The following is a 23,815-nucleotide window of genomic DNA, read 5'->3' on the forward strand; positions in this document are numbered from 1 at the left end:
ACCGTCGATTTTTTATCAATTTTTATCACTAATTTGTAAATCACTTTTGATGGATTTAGAAGTTTCTGATTAAGCTGAGTTTTTGTGAGGATGATCTTCTCATCATAGTGACCATCCTTGCAAAAAATCAGCTCAATCCAAAACCTCTAACCCTTATTTTGAAAAACGAAAGTTTTCTCATATGTTTTCTCATATGGCCCTTGAACCTGACCCTTCTTTATCTACGACTGGCACAACTTATAGTGGAACTCTATTCCCTAATTCTACAAGCCATTTGAAATTGGAATTCTTGCAAGTAATACTAATTATTAAATACAGATAATCTAGGAGTAGTTTACATTCAAGTGAACAAGAGAATACTCTCGTATTAGACTAACACCATACCGATGGTTATTATTTATACACAAAATGCAATACACAACGTCTATACATTTAAAATACCATGGTTTGAAGTTGAAACCAACCTGGACTAAGCTGGCAACGGATCTGTTTGGTACCAGATCAGTACCACTCCAATACTGATCCGTAATTTTTAAAAACATGTACCCAATCTGATCCAATCAGAATAATGAATATGTGAACTGAATCCTATCCGTTTCATTTCACCCATAATCCAAAACCGATCTGATCCGATTGGAACACATGCCTAATTTTCAAATTATCAATATTCAAAAAATTTAAAAATATAAATCATATAAAATTATAAATTAAAAAAAAAAAAAAAAAAATCTACTTTTCAATTACAAATATAAAGGAAAACAAAAAAGACTAAAACGTTTTATCTATATGTATTTATATGAAATTAAGAATAATTTTTTTTATATTAAAATCAGAATTTTTTCGGAGTTGATTGGGATACGTTCAAATCCGATCCAAAATCATTTCGGATCTAAGATTTTAATCCGAATCCAAATTTTCATGTTTTTTTTTTTTCCGGATTGGATCAATTCAGACATCGATTATATTTCGGATCATTGCCAACCCTAACCTAGACATCAAACAATTGAAGCCTAAGTAGGCACAAAACCAGTTCAAACACTTAACCATTTTTTTCTCTTCTAGTATAAAATGTTCATGCTAAAATCCAATTTGTTAACCATCTTTTGTTTTTTATTTTTATTTTTTGATAAGTGAGTGGAAGATAAATTCGTAATGTGGCGTATTGTTGAGTGCTCTTCGAAAACTAGCAATCCTAATTCGTAATGTTGAGGTATTACTAAAAAATAACTCAATCTGAGATTTGATTTATTCGGGTAGCCTCGTCGAGCTTCTTTGAGTGCTCAACAGTATTCAAATGCACCAACACAGAGCAAGTGTGTATCGGTATTAGAACCCAAGTTAGAAATTAGAATTTTATTGAAAATAACTCAGTTGAAGACGAACACTATGCTTACTGACCTGTCGTGGACCTAAAGTTGTGAGACAAAACCCAAACAAATCACTGATTTTTGTTTTTTTTAAATCCATAAACATGTTTAATTTTAATGGGATCAATCACTCTGTGCATCTTTTCCAATTAAGTGACAATGTTTACATACAAAAATGCCAAAATACCTAATTTCACAATCTCTCTCTCTCTCTTCAGAGTTCACTCACCCAAAACCTAAAATAATTATAATAGTTTTATTAAAATTGATTGTACTTTCTATTGGATAATATAAATATTTAAATCATTAAAAATTTATTTATTTACATTAAAATGCATAGCCATGTTGAATCGGTTGAGTTTTCTATCTAAATAACAATATATATGGGTCGGGTTCCGTATACCCCTATTACTACTCACATTGCGACACACCATTTTGTCTTATATGGGCAAAAATGTTTGGAATGGGCTGACTTTTTGTGAGGATGATCTCTATGGTGAGGAGATCATCTTTGCCAAAAATCAGCTCATTATGAAACTTCTAGCCCCATGTTTACAAGTTAAAAAATTATAGACCGTCCAATTTTTGTAAATCAATTTTGATGGGGTTAGAAGTTTTGGAATGTGATGATTTTTTGCCAGGATGATCCCCTCATCACAGAGATCATCCTCACAAAAAATCAACCCATTCCTAACATTTTTGCCCATATAAGACAAACGATGTGTCGCAATGTGAGTCGTAATAAGGGTCGTAATAACGCCATCCTATATATAGGGAAATGTTAAGTTACATAATACATGGAAGCTAGGGTTGTCAATGGACCAGGTCCGAATCGGATCAGGTCGATTTGGTACTGATCCAATAAGTATCAGATCGGATTTTATTGGATCTCAATATTATATGATCCAGGTCTGATCCATTAACAGCCGAATCGTGCCTAGATAAGCTCAAACCATGTTTTGTATACAAAATATATCTCAATAATATATAATATAGTGTAAAATATTATGGGATGGGATCTTTATCAGATTAGGACATAATTAATTTAGATCCAATCCAATAAAATATCGGATCAAAATCTTATCAGATCTGATCTTGTTAGAATACAAAACATCAATTCAAATCCAAATTTTTGAAACGGATCTGATTCCAGGTCTAATCGTATCCATTGACAGTCCTAATGGGAAGCATAAAAATCAACCAAAACTCACCGTGACGAAACCTTCATTTTGTAAGATGGAGAACATTTCTTAGTCTGGATTCATCTAAAGACGGTACTTTTGCAGACAAATCCCACACTTTGTTAGGTAGGCTTTGCCTACACAAATACTGACTCAGACACCAAACCCAACGTCTTTTTATCTTCTAAACCCTAACTCTTCGACACTTTACCCATACAACTCTTAGTCTTTATATAGAATTACTCGACTGATTTTGGTTTTTGGTTACTTGACTTTGGTGCCAAGTCACACAAACTTAGACAACAAGACAAGACAAGTCAGTCAACAAATCCAAACATTACACATATACCGTCTTATGTCCCGAATCCCAATAATGTTATTAAGGTTGTTAACTAACTGAGTCGATATCTCATACAGTATCCCGTTTCTATAGGTAGGAACGGTGTCTACGTAGCACAATTTGATTAAGAAGTAATTATATTGCGGTTGCATGAAAGGCTTGATTAGGAGCTAAGGGTTTTAAACACCAACTAAAACGTGAAACGAAACACGGTATTGGATCATGAGTCCAACTAATAACCCTTACTTACATTTCAATCTTACGTTTTGGAGATCAATTGATTTCAAATACACCTGCATTTTTTAAAACTTATTATTTACCCTTTTGAAGTCAGTATTTTTTATATTGACTAACAAAAAATGACCCCACTGCCCTCATCTTCAACACTTTAACTAGTAGACAAAAACAAGATTCCTCTTGTTTATTTTTTATTTATTTATTTATTTTTTTATTTTATTTTTTTTTTTTTTGATCCGAGGCATGGCTACCCTAAGTTCAATAAAATATTACAAGTACAAATCAAAAGACTCTTTCATTTTTTTTTTCTTCAGAAAATGTATTATATATAGTAAAACTTTTCAAGGATCAGGTGAAATTCTCATATTTAATGATTATTCAAAAACAATGCTTAAATATAAAAATCATAAGGTTGTCAAAAGTGTTTCAATTCTTATTTTTATCTTTCTACTGAAATTTTAAGTATATCCTATCTATCTATTTATTTATTTATTATTATTTTTTTTTATAGAAATAGAAAATCATGTAAGCATAAAAATAGGAGAGTTGATAATCAGAACAATAAAGCAAAACAGCACGTCCTTGCCTTGAAATGCCTAATGTTTCTCCTTCCAAATTTTCAATATATATATGAGTTGTGATTTTTGGACTCGGTTTTTTTCACTCAACTGATGTAACTAGACACAAAACCATAGATCATTTTCTTCGGGATACATAAGGAAAAAAAATTTATGGTTCAATGCCATTATCACGTCAATCGAGTACAGACCGAGTGAAAAAACTCGAGTCTAAAAATCATTAACCTATATATATATATATACTAAAGGATACCCGTGTTATGATTCACTCATGCCGTAACACGGACATCCTCTCTCAGGTTAAAGGGTTAAAAGTGTAAAAATTAAAATTGGAGGGATATTATGATAAGAAAATTTTGAGATTAAAGGGGTAAAAAATGAAAAATAATAAAGTGGATTGAAGAGGTAAAAGATGAAAAACAATAAAATAGACTAAATGAGTAAAAGAGAAAATATAATAAAATTATGAGGAATTGGAGAATAAATGAAATAAAATGAGTCCTAAGAAATTATAGCTTGATGGAAGAGGTATTATTAAAAAATTTGAGATTAAAAGGGTAAAAGAGAAAATATAGTAAGGTTAAAGAGTCAAACATCTTCTTGTAGACTAAGAGGGTAAAAGAGAAAACATCGTAAAGTTAAAGGATCAGATATCTTTTAGACTAAGGGGGTAAAAGTTAAAAAATTAGAATTGAAGGGATAAAATTAAAAAAACATGATTAAAAAGGTAAAAGATGAAAAATAATAAAGTGGATTAGAGGAGTAGAAGAGAAAATAAAGTAAAATTAGAGGAGGCAAAAAACAAAAGAAATAAAGTGGGTCCCGTGATACTATAGCTTTACAAGAGGTTTGTCTCCAACAACATTGTAGTCGATTGGAGGTTTGTGTCACACAAAACTGTTCCAACTCAATTGTGTTTTATTATATACATATGCACACATAACAAAAGGGAGTAAATCCCATAAAGCTTGCTATATACCAACTTTACATAACTCAAGTAAGAAGGCCAAATTAAAGGAAATACAGAAGACAAATTTTTTAAAGAGTAAAAGACCACCTTATGCTTTTTTATTTATTGAAAAAGGTTATTGTTAATTTCAAGAGTGACCACTTGAATCAGCCATGTTTCTATGAACTTCTATGAATCAAAAGGTGTGTCTGGTAGCATAATTTATGTGTGTCTATAATGGGCGGGGATTTGGCCTAATATCGACACCAGATTATTAATGTATAATTTATTTTATACAAATAGTCACAAAAATCACATCTAGAAAGGTGGTTATGTGAAGAACTACTTTCCGAGGTTAAGTATTGATAGTGTTATTTTATCACCATTGGCAAAACACTAGCAAAGAACCGAAGGAAATGAACCCAACAAACCACTTATTGAGTTACCATGAATTCCTTCTTCGATTACTTGAGCCTGAAAGATAGAAAGGTGTTAATCCACCACTTATTGAGTCACCCACACATGAAAGGAATACAAGTCTTGTGGGACTTAAAGGTACTCACACTATTAGATGGCCGACGTCTGCTAAGACGAGGAAATCACCTCCCAAAGAACTCACTAAGAGGTTTTTGAGGGACTGGTACGAATTTCCCTAGAACAGCAATAGGCCAACTAAAGAAAATATGGGAAATTAAACAGCTTAGCCACAAAAAAAACGAGGAAGATTAGACATGAAATACAGAAGTAACTTTTATACACAAATTATTAGTAACAAAACCAACCTCATAATAGCAATGGCGAAATAAGCAAGCCATAGCTTCCAATTTAATTTAACCGTCTTGGTAAGTTTCCCTGAAAATTCGACGATAATGATCTGTAGAAAGAAAGGTACAGACTTGTAACTCCATGCAAGAAATAGCTTATGAAATAATAATGATAATTAATGTAAATCTCTTTGTACCTAAACTACAAGTGTGACTACCACTATGCCAACAAAGAGGCAGTTTTTTGTGACTCCGCGAAAGACATTAATTTGGTCTGGATTTTGAGCATTGAACTTGTTGCCATCATTTGTAGTGTATCATTGTTGGCTGCTGAACTTTTAAGATAAACAGAGCAAAAATCTGTTATTTATTCATACTGAGAGTAGCCTAAATATAGGCTGTACAACTAACTGATTTGATAAAAAAACTCAACAATTATTTCGTAAAAATAGGACCTTAAAAACACGTTCCCCACTACTGGAGATACAACCTTATGACCAGGAAACTATAAACAAGTAAAAAACAACCTCCTAAGGACTAGGACAAAATAACAGACCACATGACTCAACATTAAATAAAACCACTAATATTAGAGACTTAGTAAAATGACCAATTTGCAGATGATACTTTAACACCCTCCCTTAAACTGAACATTTGCAAATATTCAGTTTAACAATTATGCGGTAACCTTAGCTCAAATTGCATCCTCCAGGGTACAAACTCCAAGTAACTCCCTCAACTTAAGAAAACTATCCAATTTGAGGAGTTTAGTAAAAATGTCAGCAACTTGGTTTTCACTTCTGCAGTAAAGAAGACCAATAACTCCATCCTTCGTGAGATTACGTAAGAAGTGATATCGCACATCTATGTGCTTGCATCTTCCATGAAAAACAGGATTCTTTGAGAGCTTAATAGCTAAGCTGTTATCACAAAAGATTTGAGTAGATCCTGGTTGCTTGAACTGAAGTTCCTCAAGAATTTTTCTCAACCATAATGCTTGACAAGCACTAGAAGTGGCTGCTACAAACTCAGCCTCAGTTGTTGACAATGTAACCAATGATTGCTTCCTTGATGACCATGAAACAGTTGCAGACCCTGGCATAAACACATATCCAGTTGTGCTTCTTCTATCATCCAAATCACCAGTATAATTACTGTCTGTATATCCAAGAAAATCTAATTTTTGACCTCTTTTATAGAAAAAAAAAAAGGCCAAAATCAGTAGTTCCATGCAAGTATCTAAGAATCCTCTTCGCAGCTAGAAGGTGGATTTCTTTCGGATTCTCCATGTACCTGCTAATGAGACTCACTGCTTGCATTGTATTAGGCCTTGTTGTTGTCAAGTACATTAAGCTCCCAACAATTTTTTTATAAAGAGTACTATAAACTCTTCTCCCTGCTGGATCCATCACAAGCTTCAAACCCTTTTCAACTGGAGTGGTGATAAGATTGCAATTCTTTATTTGAAATCTGTCTAAATTTTTTTGGGAATATTTCTTTTGAAAAATAAAAATTCCAGTGGTAGATTGCACTACTTCTATGCCAAGAAAATAACGCATCTTACCAAGATCAGACATATCAAACTCAAGCATTCATAGATTCCTTAAATGTTTTAAACATGGCCCAATCATTTCTTGTATAAATCAAATCATCTACATACAAGTATGCCATGAGCCTTTTTTCTCAAACTCCAATTTTTATATAAAGAGTATGCTCATATGGGCATTTTTGAAAACCTTCATTCAAAAAATAAGCATCTATACGACTATACCAAGCTCTAGGTACTTGTTTTATTCCATATAGAGCCTTTTTTTAGTTTATAAACTTTATGATTACTGTCTAATTTCATATAACCAGGAGGTTGATCAATAAATACCTCTTCTTGTAACTCTCCATGTAAAAATGTCGATTTCACGTCTATTTGAAAAATGGGCCATGAGTTCTGAGCTGCCAATGCAATCATCAATCTAACTATGCCATGTCTTGCAAGCAAATACTTCTTTGTAGTCGACACTAAACTTTGCTTGTAACCTTTTGCTACTAGGCGCACCTTGTATTTGTCAACTTCACCATTCTCCTTCAGCTCTGTTTTGTATACCCACTTAACACCAATCGTCTTCTATCCCTTTGGAAGTTCTGTCAACTCCCAAATATTATTCCTTTCAATAGCCTTTTGCCATTTTAGTTCGTTGACAACATCTTCAGGGATTGTGGGATCACAGTCTGAAAATAAAGCAAAGTGAGTGATCGGATCTTCAGTTGAGTCAATTTTGGTTACCTCATAATCTGTCATCCATGAGGGCCTCTTCTGAACACGGCAAATACAATATTCAACTGCTGTATCAGTAGCTACTGCTGCTGGTGGTGAAGTTTCAACCATTGTTGAAACTTCATTTGGTGGAATTTCGGGTATAGAAGTTGTTGGAAATTGTTGTTGTAGGAGCTGATCCCCTTCTTCTTCAGTTTCACTATCGAAAATGTCTGAAGTAGGCTGCTGCTCATTCCAATTCCAAGTGTTCTCCTCATCAAAAATGACATCTCTATTGGTCACATTCTTCTTAGTAATTAGATTGGACAGTTTATAGGCTTTGGACACTTCACTTACACCGAGAAAAACACACTTTTCCCCCTTATCATCGAGTTTCTTCATTTTTTCATCTGGGACATGTGCATAGGCGATGCAGTCGAAAATTTTGAAATGATCTACAGCTGGTTTTCGTCTACTCCAAGCCTCCTCTGGAGTCATGTTTTGAATAGAAAATGTAGGACTTCTGTTCAACACATGAACACTCCAATTCACTGCCTCCGGCCAAAAATTCTTTGGAATTTTGCCCCTTGCCAGCAAGTTTCACACCATGTTGAGGATGGTTCTATTTTTTCTCTCCGATACACCATTCTGTTGCGGTGTATAAGTAGTTGTGAGTTCTCTTCGTATGCCTTGATCATCACAAAAATGTTCAAATTCTTTTTAACAATATTCTCCACCACAATCAGTTCAGAGAATTTTGATGGATCTCCCTGTTTCTTTTTCAACATGTACCTTGAAGCTTTTGAATGCACTAAAAACTTTTGATTTCTCTTACAAAAAAGAAACCCAAGTTTTTCGACTATAATCATCAATGAAGATAATTATATACCCTTAACCCTCCCAAAATTCAATCAATTAATGGTTAAATTTGGGATTTAATAATTGAACGAATTAAGTGAAGGATTAGAGTCCTAGAAGACTAGAAACTACTCTAAAATGAGGAGAGCTTACATTGATTAAATACACTATATCAAGCATCCCAATTTTTCTTTCTTATTTTAGATTTTGAAGAAATTAGAAATTTGATTAGAGACATGGGTGAAAGATTTTCTTTAAAATGATAAAGTTGGTAATCAAAAGTTGCATCTGCTTAACAAGAAGATTATTTATTATCGTAAGAAGAAAATAGGTGCTTACAATTAGGAGAGAATTTTTTATGAATACGACCTTAATGGAAAAAGGTGTGTCGTATTTGGGAATGAAATGATAATTTATAAAGGAGTGTTATTAAGGCTAGATATAAAGAATTTCTTTAGCCTCTTATCCCATTGCAATTTGTTGGGTTTATGGAAATAAAGGAACAAAAAATATATTTTCAAGAGTTGAAAACTGTATTCAGGATATCATCATGAGTATCTTAGGTTTGTTATTTTATTGGTGTAAGCAATTTAGGAATTTGTGGAATCTCTTTTCTTTGAAGATTTCTCGTATAATGCGTTGAGACAACTCCCAACTCAAGGGGTTGACGACAAGTCAATGATCAATGATTCAAACATCATCTCAAATGAGTTGGTGTGAGAAATCCTCATCTCAAAAAAGTCAACAAAGTGTTAACCTTAACATTTGCTAATAAGGAATGAGAGTTATTCTTAGAACCTTCGATCTCATCAAGATCCAAAGTCCTAAGAGAGGGCACTGTAGGAACTAAAAATATTCCTTCATGGGGATTAGCAAAATCACCAAATCAAGATATTCAAATCTTACCAAATCTAATTCAACCCAAAGGATCCGATCCATAAAAGGCAAGTAGAGGTATGGGCAATTTGGTTGAACCCCCTATCTAGTATACGAAAAGGTTCGACCTCTTTAGTTTGTCCCTTCTTGTAACGCACACCAAGAGATTTGGTCTCTTTGGTCCATCCCTCCTTATAGCGCACACAAAGAGGTTCAATCTCTTTAGTCCGTCCCTTCTTATAACGCACACCAAGAGGTTCGGCCTCTTTAATTTGCCCCTATTTATAATGCACATTAAGAGGTTTGGCTTATAGTTTGTCCTTCCTTATGACGTATACCAAGTGGTTTGGCCTATAGTCATTCCCTCCTTATAACACATCACCATGAGGATCGGCTTTTTAGTCCCCCCCTCCCTAATGATAGACACCAAGAAGTCCGGCCCTTAGTCTAACCCCCCTAATTACATACTCTGAGAGGTTTGGCTTTTAGTCCAGCCCCCCTTTCGTGGTAAATTCAAATCCCACGATATATACTTCAAAGTAAATTTCGGCATTCTAAATCAACTTTATGATCCAATCTACTTTGTAACACGAATGATATTGAGCAAGGCTACCTAAGTAACAAATGCGTTACCAAATATTACTCAAATAGAGTATGATGACGGAAAGAGGTGCAACTACATAACACGATTGAGTCAACTCAAAAATTGAAGAACTACTGAGTTAGATCAGTTACATATTTAAAATCACTCCTCATGTAAGTTGCAGGAACCAAAAGGAGTGGATCTTCAATATCATCAAGGCATCATGAAATTTTATTATCATAAATATTGAACAACATGGGTAGGTGATTACAATTGAGTTTTCTACCACCATTAAAAAGCCTACTATGTAAATAAAGAAGTTTCTCCTATTCAAACCCAAGGTAAAAGCCACACAAAATTCTTTTAGTCTTATTTTTTTCTCTTTGCTTTGCAATCTTCATAAAGTACTAACTTAATCATCGAAAGTTCTTTGATCGACATTACACTGGTGTCTTTTCAGGTAAAGATTGACGAAAAAGACTATCTAGAAAAGGAAGGCTCATTGGAGAAGACGATTGAAAACTCATTAGATAATCAAAGAGAAACTTTAATTTCAACATAGATCCCAAAGAGTGGGGAGATTCGAAAATTCCCGCATAGTATGGGATGCATTCGCATACACGCCAAATTGGCATAGACAACTATGATTAGTTAATAATCATTAATAATAGTCTATAGTAATAAAGAAATAATGACCAACTTAATTGGCTCGTTTCTTAAGGTCATAGTTAACAGCCAACCTGAGTTGGGAAATCAATCACGCAAATATGGCAAAGATTGGTCATACAATCAATAACTAATGGTAAAGTTCCACACCAGTAAAGTGTTGGATCCATCGTATATTTACTGAGATGTTTACATCAATCATGACCCTTATCTCTTTATTATATTAGAATGTCATTATGTGTGTTATATTATGTGTTAATGACATGTTTCTCATATTTCATATTTATTTTAAAATTTTATTATGTCTTACTTCATAGATATTTGAGATCATTTTAGATCTATTCATTGTTTTAATAAATCTAAATACAATGAGTATGATTTAAAAATGTGTGTTTACTACTGGATAACTTTCCTCTTATTCACCTTACCAATCATCTCAATTTCAAAATGTTCTAGTGATCGTTGATTAGTTTTAAAATTGTTGCAATTTTGGGATCCATACATTTGGGGTGTAGTGAGTTTCGATAGATAGAGTAATTGGTTTATGTTGAGGGAGCAGTTAGTATATATTTTGTAGTATATATGCCAATATTGCTTTTTGTTATATATAATAAATAAAGGGAGTTGTGAGATAGAACTATTGCTTTTGTTTATAGAAAGTGTTTAGTTATGCTTCAGTTCCAGTATTGTCTCATTGTTAGAAATTTTCGTATTATTTGGGATTTATCACCGTATGAAAAATATCTAACACCTCGATATTCTAAAACTTAATCACGGGGATACGTGTTAGGATTTTGGGCATGAGAGATTTGCTTGAAAACATGAATGTCAGGGATGTTGACTATTTTAGGAAGGACAAAGAGCTCTAGAATTTCCCTTTAACTAAATTTATTATTATTGTGGGTCAGGATCCCTTGACTCATGAAAAAACACACATGATCCCAACCGTTTAAATACAAAATCCAATGGTTGAGATTTATCCACAGGATAAGTGTCTGAGATTTGTCTTATCAAGTTACACATAAATCCCAACTGCTGGATTTTGTATCTAAACGGTTGGGATCATGTGTTTTCCCATGAGTTATCGGTTCCCAATCCTATATTATTATTATTATTATTATTTTTATTTTTATTGTTGTTGTTGTTGTTGTTGTTGTTGTTGTTGAGTTAATGGATTTGTAAGGGATTTATAATTGAATGAAGAAAAAATGGGAATCAAATCAAATTCTAGCCTGTAGCATGTCCAGGATTTATTTATTAGGGCAGAACTAATAGATAGGTTAGAAAGGAAACTAGTACATAAGAATACACCCTCTCCCCCCCCCTCCTCCTCATATTAAAATGGCAATTGATATTCAAATGATTGAGGATCAACCACTCAAATCATCAATCTCGACAATTTGAATCATTGATCTTGGCAATTCATGTTCAAACATCGAGATTGATGATCTATAATTCTTGATCTTGATGATTGGAGCAAAGGTTGATCTCAACAATTGAAAGGAGAAAGGAGAAAGAGAGGCATTAGAGAGAGAGAGAGAGAGAGAGAGAAAATTTACTAACAATGTACCACAGAAAAATTAGGGGGTATTTCAAAACAAATCCCTCCAACGGCATTCATTAAGTAACTTTTTCAAATATAAAAGCAGTCCATAAGTGTAAGATAAGTTTAAAATCTCGTCTGAGCATAGTTTTGTTAGAATCATTCTATTTTTATCTAAAGGGTTTGTTTATAATTTAAAACATTGATCAAAGGATTTTTTTTAATATTACATAATAAAAAAAAGATATTTTTATAATTTTAAAAATTAATCAACGTAATTCTAGTTATGTGCAATGTGATTTTCTTGGTTTCCTGCCAAAATGGCCATATTGTATTTAGATGTAAAGGTGAGGGCATTTGTAGGCTCCAAATTTTGGTGTCGAACCACTCCTACTCCGCCTTCCGTTGTTCTAATAGTAAAGATGATTGCTTGATTAGCCAAAAAAAAAAAAAAAAAAAAAAATGTCTACACACAATATGGTAAGCATTCATTTTCCACCTTTAAGTTAAAAATAAAAAATAAAAAAATCAAAGTCATAAAGGAATTGGGGCATCCATGTGCATTATAAAACGACACATATAAATGAAAATATTGGAAATGTAACTAAAATAACTGCATTAAACTAGACACTATAAAACGAAGAAGAATGTGTTATATTATATAAGCGTAAACACTACTACGATCGTTGGTACTAGTCCGAACCTGAACCGAACCAGTTTTCAATACAGTTCATATTGGATTCGTAAAATCAAACGAACCACAAACCCCCCTCCAAATTTTGATTGGGTTCAGCAAACCAAACAATTTTTAATTTTTTCGGTGAACCAAACCAATTTATTATATTTTTCATCGTTTATATTTAGAATTTGGATTATTATATCAATTTGTTTTTATTTAACTTAGAATTTTTTAACAGTATAATTGTACTTATAACTTGTATACTTGAATCAAACAGATAGGCATATGTGAACCACAACAGATCTAGGGAACCAAAGCGAACCAAGAATTGAATTATCTCACTCAACCAGTACAAACCGGGATCATTCTAGAGTGGTGCACCACAAACCACAAACCCAAATTCGAATCAGGTAACACGGGGTGGTAGGATCTAAAATCATCAGACTCAACCCTCTACTTGAGGATGAGAAGTGAAAGGATTTCAAGGAGGAACTCTAAAGTTTCCTGATTGATAAAAAATAGGCTCATAAGAAAAAACATAGTGATATAGGGCACCTCATCGCTGACATGCATGACCTTATACTTAGACCTTATCATCATCTAATTTATCATTTACAAGAGGGATCATCTCCATCCGGTTCTGAGGTGTACGGGGAGTTTGAGGCGTTCCTGGTTGTTGCTGGGAGAGTTTATGCCTCACATACCCATAAAACGAACAACCAATGAGCGTCACCCCACATCCCACAGCATTCAATCCCGGGATAGGATTTCGGAATATCAACCACGACACCATGACAGCAACTGCAACCTGGAATAGAAATAAACCCAACATTACACCCATTTATGAGATTAATATAGAGAAATTCTATTGCAACACCAACTTTTGCTAACACCACCCCCAAGATGTGTGTTGATGTTTTGGTGATTACATATGAATTGGTGTGACATTAGCAGAAGATGCTGTGGCAATAGAATCTCTCTTAATCTATTAATACACTAATAAAATTACAGATAAATAGGAGGATGTAAAGGAGCCAATCTATCTTGTTTAATCTCACCTTGAGATTACCCGCGACATTGAATGTTACAGCCGTTGTAGAGTGGATGACATAAAAGATGGAGAAGTTGAGACAGAAAGCCAAGACCCCGGAGCTGAATATTATGATGAGTGAAGAGCAAATAGACTCGTGTGTGTGAAACCATTCCATGACGCCGGACCCTTCAAGTAGCAGGGCTGGAACTGCCAAGATCATGGTCGCAAAGGGTGCCATGTAGTAAACAGTGTTTATACTGCACAGTAAACAAACACAAATTTCAACATCAACATGATTTGTGAAACAAGAAAAGAAAGATTACAATATAAATACTAATACATTATAAACTCAATTTCAATAAATATATCATATTTTCCATAGTTTACAACCTATTGGGGCTATGAATGCATTAAAATTAACTAGCAATAACAAGCTGGTTGATGATGTCAGTGGTTACCCGGTCTCCACAACTTGCAAATGAAACAAACCCTTTGTGACTGTTTGACACTTTTTCTCAAAGAAACCCTTACAATCTCAAGTCAAAATATGCCATACATTACTATAATATCTACACAAACAAGAGACTTTCTATAATTTTAACTTATGGGCTCACTTCAAAATGACAACACAACCTCACATCTCCTCTACCCTTTATTTAGGCCTGTCAACGGATACTAATTGAATCGGATGAGCTTATATCCAAATTTGATATCCGAATTCGATTCAATTATCGGATATCCGATAATATCCCATTCGAATACCTTTATCAAACAAAAAACCTTCGATTTTTTCTGAAAATTTCTGTCTTACTTTGCTTCGTCTTTTTGACTCTGACCAACATTTGGATCGGTAGATAGATAGATAGGTGAATTTACTTATTTGTTGTTCATGAATAAAATGTCCATAATAGCACATTTCGAACAATTTCGGAACCATATCATATGATGGAGGGGCGGGAATCATTATTCCTTCATCTGCAAATCTCAGCCGTATCAACCATCACTTTCCCATCAAATAGATCGACATTAGCACCCAAAGCTCAAAAAATTGACATCATTATCTTAATGCCATACATGTTTGGGATGTCATTGAGCTTTGAAGTTCAGAGCAACAAAGGGTCCCTGCAAGTTTAAAGGGGAGAGGCAGGTTTTTCATCCAGGGGCTTGAGTTTGAACTGGATTTTGGGGAAATTTCAAAGGGGAAGATATAACGATGGGAGATGTTTTTCTAGGGTGATGAAAGTTGGGGTTCTGAGAAGTGTGAGAGAGGAGATGATATGATGGGTTAAAGGTAGCCGTGGATTTGCTTTAAAGGGGAAGATAGAACGATGGGAGATGTTTTTCTAGGGAGACGAAAGTTGGAGATTAAAGGCAGCCATAAATTCCTCAAAAGTTTACTCCAAGAAAAGATCAGCCCCAAAATTTCCATAATTATTTGAATTTCCTTTAATTAGGAAAACAATATTTACTTTAATCTAAAAATTCCCGTGTTACTCTAAAAGTTTTGATTTTTTGTGACAAAATGTGGTACAGAATAGAACTAAATATTCAAGTTGCGCAGTTACCCTTCAAATGTGTACGACAAGCACAGAAAATATGGAGTACAACTTTTATACAAGGACTCTAGAACAAGTAGGTTCAAGCATACATGTAGTGCATCTTTAGTATGTCACATAGAGAGAGGAAGGACCAACAAAAACTGATGGCCAAGAAATAAACCGAAGAAATCATTTGGAATATTTATTTTATTTTTTTATTTTTCACAAGGAAGGAGAGAGTGAAGATAGTGTTAACCAGAAAATTAGAGTTGGATGGTAAAAGTTGAGGTTGCGTCTAGAGTGCTATGTGATCAATTCATCACAATCAAACTTAAAAGGAATATAAGATGATACTAACATCGGCTATACCTTACAAAATTTCATGTCAGGCAATCAAGAAACATGTTCATAGATTGAGAGGAACAAAGATGAGGATATTGCGATAGATGAGTTGAAAGACAAACAAATAGAAAATTAGAAGACATACTTGCGAAAATGCAAGAATAACCCCAACAAATGACAAGCTAGGAGACATATATGGTTGAGATAGTCCTGTCAATGTACACGGCGACCAATAACAACCTCAGAAGAAATGTGGAAGTGGAAAGTTCTAAAAGGGCAAGAGGAAGACCAAAAAGACTTTGAATTAATAGAAAACATGGCTTTGGATAGAATTAAATGGAAGAAAAAATATACATTTTAGATGGAGTTTCAGGATAGGTCTTTGACTATAATGGTGATGAGTTTCATCTAGGAAAAAATATCAATTATTTATAACATGAAAGCAATGTCAATTCACGAGCATCATGTGTATCGCATGCGCCCTTCACCTAACATCAAGTAACCTAAGCAACAACCCAAGACTTTGTGGATCGGCAGAATAAAACTTGTCCCTCAAGTCAGTTATATCCAATTCCATATTTTTTGTTAATTCGAGCATTAAACCAATGGGCTGTAAATAACATGAGGAATAACCAAAGAATATTGAGAAAGCACAAATCAAACCACCAGAAAGCCTAACACAAAATCAATTTAGAAATATTGTAACTATCAGAGAGAGAGAAACAAGAGCAAACAATCTACCTGTCGAACTTGTATCCATGCAGTAGAGACTCTGCAAGGATAGTTTTTGTAGAGGTAGCCAAACAACCAAATAAGGCAGCACAAAATCCAAACATATTAAAACTAAGCTCAGTAACGGAAGTGAGAAGAATTCCTCCTACAATGGGTACCAAAGAAGCCCATATGCGCCAATCAAAATGTTTTCTCCAAACTAGCCACTGCAGCATAACTATTTCAAATGCATTGGAATTAGACGCATCTATGATAAATTAATTTTAACAAGCACAGAAAGACTAAGAGAGAGAAAATGACATTTAAACCAAACCTGTTGTTGCCGGAGTAAATGACTTTATTGTTTGCATGAAGGAAACTGGAATGTATCGTAAGCTCACATTTCCCAACACTATGTTGATGCAGAAAACAAATGACATAGGAAATATCCTTCTCCAACGATCTTCAGGTTCTACTGTTATAAGGGGCTTAAGTTTCAAAACCTTGATTGCTAAGTATGCCCCAATAGCTGAGCATATGAAGTGAACGCAAGATACTGACAAAGGGAACTTAAAATCCAATTTCTGTATTGGAAAAAGATATATAAAAATAAAACCCATCAGTTGCACATGTTTCTGCTATAACAATGCATTCCAATGAAAAAATAAGAACCTAACTATTATTTTTCTTTCGTTTCTTAGCATCATATCATTTTTGCAGACGTGATGGAATGAAGACAGTTTTTAAATTGAGAAATTGGAATGCAAAAGCTTAATATTGTAGAATAAGGAAAATGACAACAAGAATGAGATTCATTCATACAAATTCGTAACTACAGAAACATACCAAAAGTGTGCTGGGGATTATGGTTGGAGAGAAACAAGAGAGCTTTCCAAGGGGCAGAGACCTCAACCCAAGAGATCTTAATTAGCATACTAGGGCTGCTTTTTTTGTGTAAACTTTTATTTGAGTTCAAAGGTGTATTTTTTGAAGACTTTGTTTTTAGGTGGGAGACTTTGTGCACTTCCTAGTTTTTCCTTCTTTTGGCTCTCTTTGTAAGGTTGGTCACCTTGATTGCCTTCATACATTCTTCTCTTTATCTAAAATAAATTTATACTTAAAAAAAAAAAAAGGTCATTGTTGTAACTAGTCCACAGCATAAGACGATTCTATTGCATCATTACTGTACTATCTGCGATTTTGAGATCATGAGATGCACGTGCTTATTCAAAATTACTTTAATACCATCCAATTTTGATGTTTGTACATGGCACTCAAATTTCGTGAGATATCTTGTGCACTCGAACAGAAAGTTAAAATAACAAATGCTAGTGAAAGTAGACATGCCTTCTAAACAAACATTGCAATAGTTGAACTTTCCATTTAGTGGATTATAGAGAGAAAAAAAATAAGATGACCACAAAATCTCTAGTGGTCAAATTAATCAACACAATAACTTTAGGTCCAATAACTCCATAACTCACAAAGATAATCATTGCCACCTGATATTATCTGAGATAGTGTTTCATTCCAACAATTATAAAATCCTCAAAGACAAGGAATCACTATAAAGACCAGAATTTCATGTGCCAAATCATTTGACTAAGTTATTCAAGCATGATGTAGGACAACGTATGTTTTATCAGTTCAAAGTTTGTTCTACTTGAGAAATGGTGGAGGAAAGGCTAAGTAGGTGAAGAAAATGAAAGAAAAATTATATAAAGTGTCTCAAGAAAAGGTCTTACACCAAAAATTTTACTGTCTATTGTTGAAAGGTTTTAACAACACTAACTTGGTATGTGAAATACAAATTTTTGCAATAGGGTGTTGTAATGAGGTTTAGAGGTATAAAATAGGGTTAAGTTCAATGGAGAGAAAGTTTGAAGGTTGCGGATTTAAGTTCTAAGTTTTGAAAGAATTTAGATAAATTTAGATGCACTAGAGTAGATTTAGGTCGTTTCTTTTAGCCCAAAGAAAGGCCTGGTTGGAATGATATCTCTCAAAAAAAAAAAAAAAGTGCAAAATAAGATGATGATGGATTAATTTAGAACACATCAAGAATTTCAATAGCATCACACCACATAGTTTCCAATCACTAAAGAACTTCTCAAAAAAGATTTATAAATAAAAAAATAAAAAAAATAAACTCCATAAACTTAAAAGAAATGAACTAAAATAGCCATATATACAGGTCAGACTCAAACCCTAATCCTAACATGACTTAAACTTGGACATTTTTGACCCTAAGATACATATCTCGTCAGAAACTAACAACCTACCAATATTTTTATTTTTTTGATAGGTACATACTACCTATATTTTGGCTATAACTTTCTCAAATCACATTGAATTCGCAAAACCTCAGGCTCATTGGATAGGTAATTGAATAACCTTTCAAATGACACAAAAGCAACCTAATATGTCAAGTCTTGACCCTTGAAAATAAGAACTCAAGAAAAAAGACATAAGTGATGCTCAAACTCATGAAATAACAAAAAAGCAACTCAAAACTAGAATATAATTAATCTAACTAATTTAAAACTAATCCAAACAAAATAAACATTATATAAAAACAAGTGAAAACCCAAATAACTATAAAATTATCATTGGATCTTGTGACTATTGGTTTGATTTGCGTCACATGTTAAAGCATCAACCAACAAACATTGAACTACTTAGGATGGGTGGGGTGAGCGGGTGAGTTGGTGGTGGTTTGCATGTTGGCGGTGGGGAGGAGGAGGGGTTAAGAGAGATATGGCACCCAAAGATAGTCAAACTGGATATGTTGAGCAGGGAGCGAGCCTACACCATCAATACTTTGACTACTTTTAGGACTTCTACACCAAGGATCAAGAAAGCAACTATTCAAAGTTTCTTTTGAAGTATAGCTTGTAGATATATAGCTGATTCTTTTGAATGAAAATATTTGTAAGGAAAAATGAATCTAACTATATCTCCAACATTAAGAAAATATTTGTCAGCCTAAAACACTTTTTGACAATATTTGTTACAATAGTAATCTCAATGACAAATTAAAAAAGACAAGTTACCTAGTAACTGTGGCATATTTTTTTCCCATAATATGGCCAGCCATGAGGGGGAAAATGTAATGAATGCTTAAGAAAAGGAACATCAAGAACAAGATATATTTTCCTGTGACGGGAAAAAAGAGATTGGTCTTCATCGTTACTTCATTTAGGTATAAGAAAATTACTTTTGGCACTTCTTTTTCTAATATATTCATTTGCTTTTTTAATCCTCTTTCCCGTCACAGAAATGTGTTACAATGGCTAAATGGAGCAAACGCAGCACATTTGGAAATCTACTTCCTCACTATTAAGGCATTCCATAGTTTCTGGTATTATTATGTCACACACTCTCATGCAAAAAATTCATGCGTTGTCTATGATTACTAAGAGAGATGCCTAGACAAGTATCCATAACTAAGAGTGATACCTCTCATGGAACATAAAGGATTTGGAGTCGAAACATGAATGTTTCGATTCCCTACTGGTATCGTATCGGAATGTTGACAAAACGATATGTATCGGCCGATACATTTTGATACGATACGATACGATATTTTTCACCTTGGCTGCAATACCACTTATTTGTCAACATTGTTTGTGCTTCATTCTAATTTTACAGATCTCAACAAGATTGCCGAGTAATCTGGAAGTTGCTGCAGTTTGGATCTACACAGTTTGATCACACACAACTTTTAGTGCCCGTTTGGACCATTTTTTCCCTCCCCAATAAAATAAATAAAATAAAACATACCCAGAAGTAATCTCAACAAATCATGCATACCCATTTAATAGAATTGAAAAACAAAAGGAACAATTTTTCAGTATCTCACAACATTAGGAAAAAAAACAGTAATTAAACAATCAAATCAAAATCTTACACCACCTCAGAAGAAATACCAACAAATCATGCAAACATTCTCATCAGAATTTTAATAAATAAAAATACAATTAAAAAACAGATTGCACACCTGAAAGATCCATTTGTTCATGATAATTACAGTAACATTAAATCCCCACCACTGAACAATAGCAAGAAGAGCCCGAACCACGCTCCACTGAAACAACCAATTCTCCTCCATTGATTCCTCCCCCAACCCCTCAATGCCCACCAAACCAGATCAACGACACAAAAACAATGAGGAGGAAAACTACATTAAGCTTGATTGTTTGAGGGAGAAACGAGAAGCAATTAAAACCCTAATTTCGGGGAGTCTGAGGAGGAGAAGAAAAAGTTGTGTAACGGTGGAGGAGGAGGAGGAGGAGGAGGAGGTGGCGCTTCAGTCTACTACCATGTGATGTCTACGGTATGAAATCGAAAAGTGGTGTAACGGTTGTCGTCTTGAGAGATGTCCTCTCTACATTTCAGACCGTTTGATTTTTTTTTTCAAATGAGGTACGCATCACGAGGACTAAATTGTCTGTATCTATTCTAGTTCTTGGAAAATGTATTGTCGAGGTTTTGGTGAATATTCGAGATATTCCCATTTCATTTGTTTTGTTGTGAAAGGATTGGCAATGGATTGACACGGTATCCGATTAGTATCAATCCGAAATTTTTACCATGTGATCTAAATCCTATTTGATCTGATGATTAATTAATCCTTGAACCAAATTCGATCTGATTAAATATTCAAGGAATCCAAAGTCGATCTAACTCGATCCATTTGAGTTTTCTCTATTTTCCTGTGGTTTTGTTCCTTCTTAATTAATGGAAGTCAAAGTCCCCGTTCTTCCCTATCCAGTATGTGATCTCCCCCAGGGATCTACTTTGTTTAAGGCAAGAAGGGCGGGTATACCTTTAGTGTGCTTGTAGCCCGAGAGGTACCTCCTTTCCTGAAAGCTCTTGCAGGAATTCCCTAATCCGAACCCTAAATTTTCATAGAGATAGTGGAGCCTCCACTCTTTACCCATTTGAGAGAGAAGGGGGGGGAGCATACATGGCTCTAGAGATTTCCATCAACCATTCTACCCATTTGAGATATTTGTCTCTTTAGGCGCACTCACCCAATGTGCTTAATTTCCACTTCTCCATTGTTTAATGGGGTATCAAAACCCTAATTCGATCAAAAGAAACAAACTCAACTATAGTTTCATCTTTGTCTAAGTGTAATTTCATATTCAATTGTATCAAACCCAAGATATCATATTAGATCCTCTCCTTTATCTTCGTCTAGGGTTAGATCCCTTTCTTATAATCCACACACACACACACACACACACACACACAGTGAGTGAGTGAGTGAGAGAGAGAGAGTATGTGTGTGTGCGTGTAAAGAGAGGGGATTTTGTACTAAGAAATATAATTGGCTCGATTTTTTGTGGGATCAAATTGAAGTTAATCTGAAATTATGTCAAATCTTCAAACTTTGATTTGAATTTGATCCAAAAATCCAAAATCTTAATTCAAACACTAGTTTTTTGGATCAGATATCAGATAAGTTTCATATTTTTGCCAACCCTACACTACAAGAAAATGATGAATCAAGAACCAAATTATAAAATGGATTTTATCCGTTTCTAATTAAAAACGGGTTTAAATCGTTGTAGACACCCCAATTTGAATGGGCCCTCACTCGAAAGTGCACAAAAACAGTAATTTGGCCAACATGCTTCGAAGGTTCGAAGCATTAAAATCTGACATTTTTGACAAATCGAAGCGCCTAAAACCCCCCGACTGTGTTGTGAGCCCACGAAAAGGACTCGGCATGCTTCCATCTACCCTGCTCCACTCAAAACATCGATTTTATGACAAAATTGGCCAATGGGCTTCAAAAGCCTAAATCACTAAAAAGTGTTGTTTCAATTGAATCGAGGCCCCTAAGACCACCCAATGGTCTAAGGGACCCACCAAAGGAACCGGACTCATCCTACGTTGTCCCAACCTTCACCGCTTCACGCTTGCATCTAAAAATCGATAAAATTCTCCAACGGGCCTAAAAGGCCCAAATTGCCAACACGTGGCATTTTTGATCAAATCAATGATTTCAAAAATCCAAAAAAATTAATAAATTAAAAAAATGTGAGACTTGGGATACCTACCCCTCATCTACCTTCTATTACTCCACCTCCAAACCCGTAAACACCCTAAGCCCATTCGAGGCCCACAAACCTTTACCTATTTCCTAAAATAATTTCTCACCTTACCCTCAACCTAAAATCGATCCTATATCACATAAACTCTAAAATAAACCTATCATCGAGAATCCAATCCGAAACAAACCCCACCTAAGCCAAAATAACCCACAACTCTCCTAAAACTTAAGCCCAATACATTAAAAGCCCACAAACCACTATCCATACCCCATTCATTATCCAACCCACAACCCATACCCATTAACCACTACCCACATCAACTAATCACCCTCTCAACATCAAAAAATGACACATGTCATCATCCATTTTCACCTCCCTCATCTAATCACCTACCTCCATCATCATTCTCTAAAAAATCAACCAACCACATCACTTTTCCCTCCAAATCACCTCAACCCATACCCTACCCTAACCTAACATATCCATATTCTCTAATATCATCAATCACTCACACCATAACCCATACCCTACATACCCTAACCTATCATCATTCTCTAAAACCATCAACTACCCATATCACAACCCATATCTCTACCCATCACTTTCCTTAAAACACTCCAATAAAATCACCTCAACTCATACCCCCCTTATCATCAACTAACCAACCCATACCCTTCTCTCTAATCAAACAACCACCATCAACCAATCTCATCACCTCACTTTTTCATCACATTTGCCACATGTCATCATCCCCTTTCTCTTCCCAAAAATCAATCTACCAACCTCTTATATAACCCATTCTCCTAAATCTACACACCTCACCTCTTCAACCAACCTAACACTCATTCTCCAAATAACCCCCTTACACCCCCCATCAACCATTACTCATCTCATCCCACCAAACACTCTACCCAAATGGATTTGGGTAGGATCCAAATCATTTGGGTTAAAACACAACTCACTTTCCTCATTACACAAATACCCTCACTTTCATTCTAAATTTCATACTTTCCACCCCTAAAACCTATGCCATTATCCCTTTTTTCAAACTTTCACCCCATTATACCCCTAAATCTCCTCCAAACATCTATAAATACCCATCCCCTCCTTCCAAAATGGGTTACCCACTATCACTAAGAAAAATCTTACCAATTCTCTCTCACTAATCCTCACCAAGTCTCACTAGAAAAAAAAAGAAATATAATTTCAACTCATCTCTCCTCTACTCTCCTACTCTCACTATAACCTTAAAAAATATAT

General features: G+C 34.5%; 1 protein-coding gene and 1 long non-coding RNA gene across 2 annotated transcripts; both read right to left on the reverse strand.

The window, feature by feature from the left end:
* Window positions 1-4,923: 4,923 nt before the first annotated feature.
* On the reverse strand, window positions 4,924-5,766 carry LOC147409923 (uncharacterized). Its single transcript, XR_015183221.1, has 4 exons — window positions 5,614-5,766; window positions 5,435-5,526; window positions 5,216-5,324; window positions 4,924-5,126 (listed from the first exon to the last, which is right to left on the reverse strand). It is a non-coding gene; the product is annotated as an uncharacterized LOC147409923 (long non-coding RNA).
* Window positions 5,767-13,173: 7,407 nt separating this feature from the next.
* Window positions 13,174-21,015, reverse strand: LOC147409924 (UDP-galactose transporter 1-like). The gene is made up of 5 exons (XM_086432099.1): window positions 20,491-21,015; window positions 16,828-17,077; window positions 16,524-16,731; window positions 13,928-14,159; window positions 13,174-13,677 (listed from the first exon to the last, which is right to left on the reverse strand). Exons 1-5 carry the CDS (start codon window positions 20,599-20,601, stop codon window positions 13,453-13,455), a joined length of 1,026 nt encoding a protein of 341 aa, XP_086288225.1. The 5' UTR covers window positions 20,602-21,015; the 3' UTR covers window positions 13,174-13,452.
* Window positions 21,016-23,815: the final 2,800 nt, after the last annotated feature.

Source organism: Akebia trifoliata, chromosome 2 (genome assembly GCF_017979445.1).
Source record: "Akebia trifoliata isolate Shusen 1 chromosome 2, ASM1797944v1, whole genome shotgun sequence".
Lineage (NCBI taxonomy): Eukaryota > Viridiplantae > Streptophyta > Magnoliopsida > Ranunculales > Lardizabalaceae > Akebia > Akebia trifoliata.